The 13,466-nt window shown below is 42.1% G+C and overlaps 1 protein-coding gene across 1 annotated transcript in view; it reads left to right on the plus strand.

Annotated features, from left to right (window-relative positions):
* MYO10 (myosin X) overlaps window positions 1–13,466 on the plus strand; it is a 102,836-nt gene that overhangs the window by 23,013 nt on the left and 66,357 nt on the right. Inside the window, exons 10-16 of the mRNA XM_019646214.1 lie at window positions 130–230; window positions 340–406; window positions 923–1,015; window positions 1,453–1,521; window positions 1,712–1,794; window positions 3,975–4,083; window positions 6,390–6,470. Coding sequence (XP_019501759.1) covers window positions 130–230; window positions 340–406; window positions 923–1,015; window positions 1,453–1,521; window positions 1,712–1,794; window positions 3,975–4,083; window positions 6,390–6,470 — 603 coding nt within the window. The remainder of the gene's footprint in view (window positions 1–129; window positions 231–339; window positions 407–922; window positions 1,016–1,452; window positions 1,522–1,711; window positions 1,795–3,974; window positions 4,084–6,389; window positions 6,471–13,466) is intronic.

Consider the following 13,466-nt stretch of genomic DNA (forward strand, 5'->3'; position numbering starts at 1 on the left):
CTTAATTAAATCCGCTGTTCACAGACGTTGATATTTTTCTCTGCAGATATTTTTTGTTGTTGTTGTCTTTATCTTTATGTGTAATAGTGAGAGCAGTAACAATACTCGTGGAATGGTTTCTCCCTGTAGGTTAATCACTTCGAACAGTTCAACATCAACTATGCAAATGAGAAACTTCAGGAATATTTCAACAAGCATATTTTTTCTTTAGAACAACTAGAATATAGCAGGTAAGCACACATAGAATTCTATTTCAATTTTTTTTTTAATCAGCCACTAAATTAGATAGCTGTACAGCAATGTGTTCCTATGACCCAGTCCCTTTTCATCTTTCTACAGAGAAGGATTAGTGTGGGAAGATATTGACTGGATAGACAACGGAGAATGCCTGGACTTGATCGAGAAGGTAATATACTGTTGAAGGGCTGGTTCCTATTTATGGGAATGAAATCGCTTGTGTGAACATGCCCATCAAAGATGTGAATGTTTAGAACAGAGTGGACCATTTGGAGACATACATGTCAGTGTGCAAGGTCGAATTTAAATACTTGGCTGCTTCAGGGCTATTGTCTCACTGAACTCAGTATTTTAGAGTCAACATTGTGCGAATCGGCTTCACCTAGATGTTAAGTCAGCATCAAAAGCCTTGCCAGTACCAACAGTAGATGGGCCAATGGTAAAAGTTTTGTCCAAAAAATTGTGATAGGTTCAGTTGTTTTTTTTTTTAACATTTATGTGGAATCTACATTTCCTGGATTCCCTTATAGTATTGCTCTGAATTATTTCAATCTCAGAAATCACTGTGCCTTTTTTTTTTTTTTGACCACTGATTTGATACAGAGTAGAGGGGAAAGGAGCTCTCAAATATTTTGAGGGGTACCTTCAACTTTGAATTCATTCCACCTTTTTTTCCCTCTTCTAGAAACTTGGCCTCCTAGCCCTTATCAATGAAGAAAGCCATTTTCCTCAAGCCACAGACAGCACCTTACTGGAGAAGTTACACAATCAACATGCTGTATGTCCAGACCTGCGAATTCTTAATGATGTCTGAATAGCAAATCTGCATTAAGATTACATCCCGAGATAGTTCAGGGTTGCTGGCCCCACTGTGCCTCCCACATGAAAATTTCTTTTCTCAAACCAGTGGAGCTGTTCTCTGACTTCTTGAACTACTTTAAAATAAGCCAAAGGGATAGATTTGGGGCTTCTTGTCAGAATATACTCATATTTAGTTTATGAGTAGAGCATTTAACATTGTTAGCCTGCGTGATGACACAGACAAGAGTTACATGGTTTGATGACGTGCATCACAGGCCGTGTGCTATAAACCTCTGACACATGGTGGGTTTCGAAATTATCTTCACCATTGTAGTTAGTTTTCTCTGGGAGTCGATGGAAATCACTAAATGAAACTAAGCATTTGCATTTATTTTTCTTTTTTTTTTAAATTAGAATAACCACTTTTACGTGAAGCCCAGAGTTGCCGTCAACAATTTTGGAGTGAAACACTATGCTGGAGAGGTAACTGCTTAATTAAGGTCCTTATTGCTCTTGGCCCCTTTGGTATTTAGAGAAATAGTCATTTTAGAAGGCAATCATAAAGCTGTTGAAATGACTTCATGGGTCTAGCTTTTAAAGGAGATGCTTATGCCCTGAAATGATGCTTTTGATCAACTCTACCTTCTCTTGTGTCTTTTTTTTTATAAACCAGGTGCAGTATGACGTTCGGGGCATCTTGGAGAAGAACAGAGATACCTTTAGAGATGACCTTCTCAACTTGCTAAGGGAAAGCCGGTATGTCTGTCTCCTCCCCGAGACATCATTAGCAAGCCAAGTAATGTCTGTGCAAATGCTTTTAATTCACAACCATAGAAACCATTAATATGGAAGCAACTAGATTTATTATCTTATTCCCTGGGCAATATTTCATCAATACAATGACCAAGAGTTATAAAATAACGCTAGTAGTGGTGACCACCATTTCATAAGGTACCATAAGAACAGCAGATCCATGAGTTAGATGCTGTTTTTAACCCTGCTGTGCAGATGAAGGCACTGAGATTTGGAGCAGTTCAGTGACTTGCCCGAGATCCCACAACCAGTTTTCATCTGGTCTGCTTGGCCAACGAACCTAAGACCTTAACTGCTGTGATCTTCACAACAAGCTTAGAGCTATGTGTGAAATTGATTTCAGCCTTGGGTTTGTAGAATTCCTAATTAGTGTAAAGAATGTCAAGAAAAATAGGTATTAATTCAGCTAAAATTATGAATAGGACACATTAATTTGTCCATGAATTGTAAATTCCCACTAATAAATAAATAGTTGGTTAGGTTAGCTATTTGTGTGTTTAAACCAGGAGGCTTTGTGAGAGAGAAAAGGGGGGAAAGTAACCCTGTGTTAAAGCTTTCAATACCTGTGTGAGATCCAGAGTGAATCTATAACAGAAACAATTTTTTAATATCTAAGGAAGGAAAGGAGCACAATTATTAAAAAGCTGTAATACTTTTAGGAATGTCATTGCCAGTTGGGCCACCCTGTCACTTAGATAGCTGTGAACTGGGAGGAAGGGAGCCCATCTCAAGGTATCAGCTTAGAAGCTCAGAATTGGAAGTGGTAGATCTTTAAAGGTGTTTTAACCTTCTTATCTGAAGATCCCCTACTTATAACATTGTCAGCTATTTTTATTTTTAGATGAGTTTTCAGACCTATAATCATGGCGGTGTTTTAAACCTACCGTAGCATGTTATGTATCGGAGCAGTTGCTTCATTACTCGATACATTGACATAAAAGCAACCGTGATGTTAAATAGGTGCATTTTGTAGTGAAAGATCACAGGCATGGAGACCAGCAGGCGTTTCTGCTGGCTGCCTCTGCCCTAATATAAAGTGGTTTTTGTTTTTTGTTTTTTTGTTTTCGTTAGTTTAAAGTGGTTTTGTGTCTGGAGGAAAGAACTTTCTGTTTCAGCCCCAGGCTTCTCTGTGCAGACCGAGGGGCTTGAGATGTTTGCTCTCTCTGCTCTTTCACCTTTGACATCTGTGACATTTTAATGGAACCAAAGCTTTTTTACAAAGTGCTCAAAGCGCACTGTTGGAGGACTTCAAAGAGGGAGCGTGAAATAGCACCCAAGAACAAAACTGCGGATGGGCTGGGGCGAAGTGAGAAGTGACTGGGAATTGCTGACACTGCTGGGAGGTGGGGACGCCCAGATGTTGTCCCCGCCTTACCTGGTCTCACAGCTGAGCCTCCAGCACACATCCGCTACCCCCAATTTTACAGCGCATTTGTCTTCCCTGCCAGGAAAACAAAAGAGGAGTTCTCGAGAAGGCTTTTTCTTTACTAGTAGTGGCAACGAACTCTAGAGAACTTTTTAGTAATAGGAACTGCCACCAACATCAGCGCTTCTAATGTGCCAGGCATCATACTCAGCTTGTCGTGTACATTTTCTTATTTCATTCTCACCCCAGGGTTATGAGATAAAGTCAAAAATTGCCTCCATTTTCCTGATGAAAACAAGCGTCCTGCCCAAGTCATGCAGCCAGGAATGGGTGGAGGCGGGATTTGAACCCTGGTCAGCCTCATAACAGAGTAGCACCTTCCCATCTGTTAACTGGCTGGGTTTTGCAACACTGTGAGATGTGCAAAGCAAATATCTCCCTTCCACAGGCAGGGAGATCAGGGCTGCAGAAGCTTGGGTGGTGCTCTGGAAAGAACGACACTCCTAAGCGGCTTGTCACCCTGGGTCACTTTCATCCCAGTCCGCTTCTGCAAGACTCTAGTGTTCTGAAGGAGGCCACATTTTGGTTTTTTTCCTTCAATGCCTAAAGCTCTTTGGCAATGGTTGGCTTGAGCTGTCTTAGCTCCTCCAGGCCTCGGAGTGTTCCTGTTGGTGGGAAAGTGTGTTATAATTACAGTAATCCAGCACCTAATAACTGGATGTGTGCCCTCATGGTCCTCGGCTCTCTGCTCTCACAGATTTGACTTCATCTATGACCTCTTTGAACACGTTTCCAGCCGCAATAACCAGGATACCTTGAAATGTGGAAGCAAACATCGGCGGCCCACGGTCAGCTCCCAGTTCAAGGTTAGTCAGTCTACGCTGCTGGCTTGGAGGGGTTGATCGTTACTGTGATTGGAGAATTGAAAATAGGACTTAGGGACATGAGCTAGCTTTATGAGTGGTTTTTGTCTTTGTTTTTTTTCATTTATATCATTCTTTGAAAACAGACTGCTGTAGAGATAAAATCTACTTTTTTTCTGAGTCAGAGGAAAACATGTAGATCTTTTCTTGTTGTTAATAATAACTACTTATTCATAAGTTGATGAAATAGCAGTTCTTCTTAAGAAGCACTGTTTGGCTATGTGGGGTCACTCTGATTTGGATTTGAATGATCGTGTGACAATTGAGTATATTTCTTCCCGTGTCTGGGTTTTTGTATCTTTCCTAGGTATGTTTACAGTGTCATAACTAGCAATAATAACCAAATGTATATTTAAATAAGGTCAGTGTCACTTACTTTGTCCAGATGTTCAGAATGCAGGGAAAATAAGGAACATTTTCATTTTCATTTTAAATAAGCATTTTATGTAGTTTCGAGGTAGAAGATAATGATGACCATTTCCCTAACTTAGTCCTAATCTGAAGGGAGATGGAGGCACATGAGTCAACAGACTTGTAGTAAATCTGCCCTCTGTGAGGCTGTCTTTCATCTATTCACAGTTGGATGCATCATGTGGGGGGGTTTGTGAGGTCTGTTGTGCTGCATGGCTGGGTGATGCAATCACATGAAGGGTAGGCTTGGCCCAGATAGGATATAAGAATAATCGCCACCATTTGTTATAAACTTATTATGTGCCCATCATTGAACTAATCACTTTATATACATTATCTTATTCATTTCTCCCATAATCTTATAAGTACATGCTATTGCCCCCATTTAATAGCCGAGGAAACTGAGGTTTAGAACATGGAAACCCATTGAGTCCCTCTGAAGACTGAAGCTAGGATTTGAATTAAATCTGGGTCCGCTGGTTCTAAAACCTAGGCTCTTAATCTTCCAGCGCAGTTTTCTTTTTTGGAGGCAGTATTGTCTGGAGTTGCCTTGGAAGGCTTTGTGGATATTTGGGAATTAAACTGGACTGGGAATCAAGGAAGTGGAAAAGAGTGGGTGGACCTTCCCCGTAGAAAGAAGGGCAAGAGAAGGAGGTGACACTGGAATGTGAGTCCTGGCCCTGGAGGATGTGAGGAGATGGGGGCCAGCTGACCAGACGCCTGGGATGAAGTTCAGTGGGTACCAGGGCCGTACGAAGGGCCATGAGTACAGGACATTTTGTCATCTGTGAAAAAACCTAAAGCTGTCTAAGCAGAGAAGTCACTAATCAATGTAGTGATGTAGACAACCCAGTTTCTTCAGCAAACGTAAGAAGACAAAAGGGACAGATGGAGGGGGGGACACCCATGGATTAAAAGAAACTTAAAAGATGTATCAACCAACTACAAACTGTGAACCTTATTTGCATTCTGATTTCAAAGAACAAAGCATTTAAAAATCATGAAATTTGCGACAGTTGAGAATTTTAATATGAAACGTGAGATGGTTGCACTTTGTAATATTAACATTAAGGAACTGATGTTAAATCTTTTTAGGATGATGATGTGGATATGGTTACCTATGTATGTTTTAAAGTGATTAGCCTTTAATAATACATAGTGAAATATTGAGGGATGAAATAATAGGATGTCTGGAGTTAGCTTTTCGACAAGGGGTGGGCATAGTATGTGCTGAGACAGGGATCAGATGAAATGAGATTAGCCGTGAGCTGAAGATGAGTGGTCATTACACGCTGGCTGCTTTGGTAAATGTTCAAAATTTCTTCACAATAAAAAAAAAAGCAGCATTATAGAAGATGGATCTGCCTGGTGATTTGAAGGTGAGAATGAGGGACTGTGGCTCAAAGATCCGTGAAGTACTGGTATAGACTGTCATTTTGATGGAAATAATGAATTAGGAGGAATAATTCCAGTGGGAGAGTGCTTACTTCTCAGGTTTTCTGTGCTAAACATTGAAGTATCCTGGGGTTGTTTTTTGCCTGTTAAAAGAATGGTTTATTTATTTATTTTTTGCTATTGTTGTTTTGTTTTGTTTTTAGTGGTAGTGTTTCAAGGAAGTGGCAGACAAGTTCTGTATACTGTATTGTGAATAATTTCAGTGGTAATGAATTGGAATATCTTTGCTTTATATTAGAATGACGTAATTAAAAATAAAAACTTATTCCTATGATTTATATTGTTGTTTTTTTAAATTTCTGATAAGTGCCTAGGGTGCTGAGAAATGTAAAGAATGACATACTAAGAGACTAAATCAACATATACTTTTTTCTTTCTAATAGGACTCGCTGCATTCCTTAATGGCAACGCTAAGCTCCTCTAATCCTTTCTTTGTTCGCTGTGTCAAGCCAAACATGCAGAAGGTAAGATTGAGGACAGTTCTCCACTGAGACCACGTCTTTCAGGAGACTGCCTCCTGGGTGGTTACTCACAGATTTGGTTTCTCCAACGTCCTTTCATTATAGGTGGTTGGCAGTGTATATGGCGTGATTATAACTTAACATTACTAAATGGAAAAATTCCCTTTGTCTCTTTGGGCCTGTTTGTCGGCTTTTGAATGATACCCTTAAGCTTTAAAGAAATCCAGTTGAAAAGGAAACACTGGGAAGCCTTCACTTTTTTTTTTTTTTTAAAGCACTCGGTGTGAAACTCTTGGGCAAGCTTCTATTTTAGAAGAAATAGTTGGTGTATGTTTTGTGGCTGATGTTTTGTTTGTTTTCTTTTGCTTTGTTGTTAAACATGATGAAGAGTATTTTGGGTGGTGATGCTGAGTGTTATGGACTTTAACTAGGTGGTCATAACCAATTTGAAAGCTCCTGAAAGGTGGTCGTCATGAGTTTTCATGTCTGGGCTCCATGATTTTAGCTGTTTGATACCATATCCTGATCAGAAACTGTGTGCGTTTTAAAAGGAAAAGCTATCTAAACAAAGAAAACTTGGTATTAGATAGATATTCAGTTGCTGAGTCCAAGAATAAAATGGGCAACTTGCCTTACAGTGTTGTTAGAAAAATTGGAATTATCTTGACTTGGGGAATGTCAGCTCTTAGTACCCACCCTGAAGAGAGGAAAACCCCCACCCTGCAGTCATGTAAAGGGCCCCTCATGTTGAAACACTAGATGTCATCCTCACAAGGACTAAGATAAGGAATTGACCTGAACTGTTTCCCGTGAGACTTGTGTTATATTCCGACTTCTTGGCTGAGGCTAGATCTCTCTTTTTATATGGTTTACTAATTGCCTTTGACTTAATAGGACAGTGATTCCTGATCTATAGTTTAAAGATGTTCATTTATAAGAACCACAATATTGAATTCTCAGCCTTCTAGGAAGGCACAACGGAACGTTCTCTTTAATGAAGAAGAATAACTTGTTCAGCTTGTTGCCTTGCTGCGAGGGGTGGTGGTGAGAATCTGGCACTCGGACGGCATAACGTGGCTGAATCTGGTCTCATATAGGAGGCCTGTGATGACTTCATTTAACGTGCATCTGTTCTGGTAGTTTACAAAGTAACTCATCTTTCCATTTTTCAAATTATGTTAAAATGTTTTAGGTTATCACAAAAATATGGCAACATAAACAATACGTAGGTGTTTTTTTTTTCACATAATGTAGAAAATGAATAGTTAAGACATCACCATATACCATGTCAGCTGGTTTATGTTCCGTTTTATAACCCCAATGGGCAGTATTTACAAGACAGTATAAATGGGCTTTGCGTTTGGGTCCACACTCAACAGGAGCTGTCTAACTTCTGTCAGTGTTTCTTTTTCTCTTTTTACAGCAGAGATAATCACACCGTATTTCATCCCAAACATGCATGTTTTTTCCCAGCTTAAGGTCTTGCATAGTGGGGTGGATTTACAGCTTTTGGCGAGCCGTAGTGTAAAGGGGAGCTCTTTCTCAGCTGTATAGCACATAATCATACGGCCTTCCAACCATTGCCATCTCAGAGTCAATGAAATGGAGGAGGGAACCTACCGTGTCAGGCACTGTTATAAAGGATAGAAATTTTAATTTGAAAAACTCAGTACCACGTGTTTTTATTTTCTGTCTCAGATGGCATGGATTTCATTTTTCTCCTTTAAATTGTAATAGCTTTTAAATTAGGCTGGCTTGAATTGCAAACTCTTTAGCAGCCTGAATATTAAAGAAATTACTCTCCTTTTGATGTTTATTTTTCCTTGCCGGGATTTGATTGTGCCTAATTGCCTTGGTTTTTGCATTTAAAAAAGTGATCCAGCCCAACCTCGTATTTCCATTTGTGTTGGCTCACAATCCTTTCCCTCCCCTGACCTGGGGCAGACGCTAATTCGTAGCATACTGAGAGATGGGCTGTAAAGACTTTGAAAAGAAATGTCTTGGTAACATTTGAAAGGCACCCAACCAATAAAGGCACAGACACAAGAACCGACTTGTCTGAGACCTAAAGATGTAGATGTGATTTTAAGTATGAAGATGCTAATTAGAATATGGAGATCTTAAATTATGACCTGCTTAGCCTGCATTTGGTTCCACTGAAAATATTGGAGTGTGACTAGTGTTTATGTTAAATGGCATGTATGTAAACAACCCTCATTTAGAGTTTCTTACGCATATTCTTTTGTCCAAAGATAGATGCTTCTAGAAATCTCACAGGAAAAATCTTGCTTTCCTTCCCCCTGGAGATGGGGAACATATATTTCCAGCGTAAAAGTATGAGGCAGACCCCTCAGACTCCCATCATGTCCTACCTTCTCAAGTCAGAAGCTTATCAGGGGGGCTTGAGGCATTATTCAACTATACGGATATGTAGGTGTTTAGTGCATCATTCAGGAACGTGGGTCATGGGTCGTGGCAGACTCGACAGGTTTTTTTCCGTTTTGCAATTCTGTGACCAGAAAGGGATCAGAATTCTGATCCAGCGGCTGTGAAGTCTGTGGCCTAGAGAACTGGCCTTAGCAAAAGCGAAGTGGCTGCCTTTGTGCTTTTAGGAGCAGGGCCAGCACCCCGAACCAAGACTCCCACAGTGGCCTGGCTTCCCCTCTTAGGTGAGTGAGTGATGCTCAGAATGGGCCCTTGGGTCTCAAGCATCTAGAAATCCTTTGAGGGAGTGTTATGGCGTTTTCGTTATTTGGGTTTTTGTGTTTGCTTTGAAAAGCAGATACAAGCGGGGAGCATATAACAAATGCTGGAACAGCTATGTGAATTCAACTATAGTAATATGTGGACTGGGTTCTTTTTTATAAACAACTTGTAGCTAATCATGGGTGTTTTGTAAAAGACACTTCGCTGGCGTCACTGGGAAGTCCTGGCACTAAGTGATGAAGTGTGTAAGAAAAGCCTACCTCTTGATCCAGCCTTTTAGATGGCACTCGAGGATGTAATCCTCCACTCAGCTTAGCATTTTCAGAGTTTACCAAGGGCAGAATCCTCCATTAGACAATTTTTAGTTGGTGATGTGGCCTGTTGGCATTTTCTTTCTCGTATTTGCTTAGGCAATAGTCATTTCTGGCCCAAACTGTCCAAACCAAGCCCAGGAGGTGTCTGTCTGAAAGGAAACCTGCTTTGACTCCTCAGCACTTCTCCCCAAGGGTGTCCCACAACCTGTCATCTCTCCCTTCTGTCCCTGCCTGTTATTGTAACAACAAAACATTCTAGTCTGAAAAGACTGTCATTAGCATCCCTCAGAAAAACCCCCCGAGGAGCAGGAGGTGGAGGAGGAGGAGAGAATTAAAGAAGGGACCAGATCAATAAATATCAGAGACGCCTTCCTGGAGTGAGAACTGGTTGTCTGTCGTTCCAGCCCACTTCCTGCAGAGGCAGCCAGGACTGTCACTTGGAGATGACTGGCTGACCTCCCTCTTTCTTGGTTCTGTAGGTTTGATAAGAGCAGCACTCAGGTTCTAGAGGGAAACATCCTTGATTCCAGCAACGTCATTTCTAGGTTTTTAACCCGACGTATATCCTCAAAGATTCTGTCCCGTCTTCTCCAAAAAGGCAGGACTCGAGGCTCTCCCCCGAGCTGGGGGCTGGGGGCTGGTGGAGGAAGGCTTCCAGCAGAGAGGGCTCTGTGGAGTGAAATTTAAGAAAAGAGGAGAAGAGAGAGGAGCGGGGAAACTGGAGACCTGCGAGGGAAACTCTGAGGTCTGTGAGGCGGACTGCGGCCATGTTTGTCGGAAAATGGACTCTCAGGCAGGAGACCAAAGCTGGAGACATCAGCTTGGTCCTTGTCTTGAAGCGCTGTCTCCGCGAGACATGAGGACGAGTCAGCCATCTCACACGGAAACTTCAGAGGATGCCCGCGCTTCGCACTTAAATGAGTCCTGATGATCTGTAGCCTTCTCTTTCCTGCCACTGTTTATATCAGAGCAGGTCCCTTACTTGGACAGCGCCCTAGACAGCCCGCGACCACACAGGAAGTGAGACCGCTGTGTGGCCTTACGGAAACACGGGCCTTTTGTTTCCAGAGGCATTATGATTTGATGGCTGAACTAATGAATCGCGCCCACGTAATCCTCAGGATTTGTGTTGGTGTGATCCAGGTGCTGCCTGCCTTTTTTTATCTAGTTTTTTTTGTTGTTGTTGTTGTTTTATTAAACAGAAACCAAAAAGTTCTGGTGATAATGTGGCACTTTTAACTACCTTGAATGGTTGTCCAGTTTTTTCCTTCCTGTATTGTTTTCTCTCTCATTTATTTCATCTTATGTCTCATTAGCCTTATTGAACTTTATTCCAGCAACCTTTTACATTTCTTTTTAGGCTTTGGTTTCTCTACCCTAATCCTATTTTTTGAATAAAATATTCTGTAAATACAGAATGCCTGGACCAGTACAGCGAGCCTTGTGCATCTTTGTACCCTGCCGCCTCGCTCAGCATCCAGGCTCTCACGTGGGCTCACAGTAAATGTTGGGCCGAATTGCTCATAAAAGGGTGTTGGAGAGAGGCTCATGGTATAGGAGTGCTTAACTTTGCCAAAGATAAACTCTCATGCGCTGTCTTTAATTCTTATTGCCACAGGTTCCATTCTAGTTCATTTATTGTATTTTTCGCATGTTTTTCGCTTCTGGATTATCTCTGATTTGTGCTGTTGGAAGTTATGCCGGGGAGTGGGGGTGGGGGGGATATTCCAATAGGTCCGTTTTAGGCGATCTCCTTAATATAAGCCAAGCTTTCTGTGTGAACACGTTACTTCTCCCTGTCCTGTCCGCCTCTCACGGCTGACCCGTCCTCGGATGTAGCCCCGCCAGGACCCAAGGCCCTTTGGGAACAGCCGAGCACAGCACCAGAGGCTCATTCACGAAGACTTGTTCAAGTTGGGACTCCTGCTTCATACTCATTCAGATATCTACATGGGGGTCCCCCAGGGCCTTTCTTACCTGCCATGATTGGGCAAAAAATGTCTGGAGGTGTGAACCTGTCAAATAACAAGGGTTTAAACTCAAAGGTTAAACACTGGATTTTAGCATTTTGATTGGACTTTCTGGAATTGTACATTATTCGGTTCAAGCATTGTCTATTACCATATTTTACTGAATCTAAGACTTCCATGATTGTAAAATGCGCCATTATTTACGTATCACTGTGGCAGCAAAAGCTGTGCCTGCTGAACTAGGGCAGGGTGCTGTCTGCTCACTCAGCTCCTGGCTGTGGCTTTGCAGCAAGTGTGAGGGGGGCGTGGGGCAGGGAGGAAATTTCCTTCTCCCTCCTCAGGCTCTTTGGGCTGGCCCAATAATCAAACCAACAGGAGGCAGATTGACAAGAGAAAATCAAATTTAATCTCATGCTCACAGGAACCCCACATGCATGAGAGAGCCAGAGACCCCACCTACAGGAGAGGTTCTGAGCCAGGAAGGGGGTTGAGGTACCTGGGACACCCTGCGCTCAGGATGAGGTAAAGTGCCTTGGGGGCTTTGAAGGGTCATTGAAGTCTGGTGAGAAGAGCAGAGGTTTAGTAACTAGAAGTTGGCCCTGCTCTATAGCTAGGTGGGAGGAAGCTATCTCTAATAAGCTCTCAGGAGCAAGGCCTCTAATTCAAGTTCTTCAAGGTAGTTAAAGGGAGGGACAAAAGTTTCTCTTGAGCCTGAAGCTAAAACTGCCTTCAGCTCAAAGTCATCTGCACACCACTGAGGCCCATCGTGGGGTGGCTTGTCCTGAACCCCCACAGAGGTCTCTCCACCACCAGAAGTATTTGCTTCACTCATAGCACAGTTAACACCTTGCCACTCTGTTTCCAGGCCTTTCTGCAGATAAAATAACTTTCCAGTTTCACGGAAACTGGAAAAGATTACACTGTAGTATAATATTTTGACTACATTTAAAGGGGAGTTGGATTCAGTGGGACTAATTCCAATAGTGCCCAGAATTTGCTAAGATAGAATGCAAAGCTGTGAGGAAATTCACACACACGCAGGTGTTGAAGTACATCAGGATGGCTGATGGGCTGTCAGCGAGTCATAGACACGTTTGGGCAGGTCGAGCTGGGAACATATTTGCATTAAAAATGGATGAGATGCTGTCTATTTATCCTCTTTAAACACAACACTGAAGAAGCGTCCTCTTCCTAAATAACCACAAGGCACAGAGAATTTACTCTTTTCTTGCTCCTAAAGGTAGCCTGTTGTGATTTTTTTATTTTTTATTTTTTTGGGGAGAGGGAATTGGGGAAGGGAACAGTGTTGGGGAATTGGGGAAGGGGAACATTTGTGTTTTTGCAGGACCCATCAGCTCCAAATTAAGTTGTTGTCCTTCAGTTTTAGTTGTGGAGGGCGCAGCTCAGCTCCAAGTCCAGTTGCCGCTTTCAATCTATTAGGTTGTCAGAAAAATCATGACTCATTATTGCAACGAAAAATATAGAAAAAATACATCATGATTTTTCTGACAGCCCAATAGTTGCAGGGAGGGGGTGGGGTGCAGCCCACCATGCCGTGCGGGAGTCAAAACAGCAACCTTGTTGTTAGGAGCACATGTTCTTACCAGCTGAGCCATCCGGCTGCCCATTGGCAGCTCAGCGGCAGCTCACTGGCCCAGGTGGGAATCAAACCGGTGACCCTATTGCTCAGAGCTCATGCTCTAGCCAACTGCGCCGCCTGGCCGGCCCCTGTTGTGATTTTTAAAAAATCTATACCCACCCCCCACCCCCACCCTCAGTTTGTTTGTTTTTTAAGCCTTTACTATTTATGGAAAGGTCTTTCTGGGGCTGAATGAGAAATCTGCATTTCTACATCTTTCATTCACTGATTTTCATTTAAGAGTAAAGTGAAATGTCAGAAATATATTCATTCCTAAGAGTGTGTCAAATATTTTTAAGCTTTTAATAAGTATACATTTCTCTGCTCTAATAAGCGGTCTCCTGAGCATAACTTCATCTCAAATTTTCCC

The sequence above is a fragment of the Hipposideros armiger genome, unplaced genomic scaffold (genome assembly GCF_001890085.2).
Source record: "Hipposideros armiger isolate ML-2016 unplaced genomic scaffold, ASM189008v1 scaffold_98, whole genome shotgun sequence".
In the NCBI taxonomy this organism is placed as follows: Eukaryota; Metazoa; Chordata; class Mammalia; order Chiroptera; family Hipposideridae; genus Hipposideros; species Hipposideros armiger.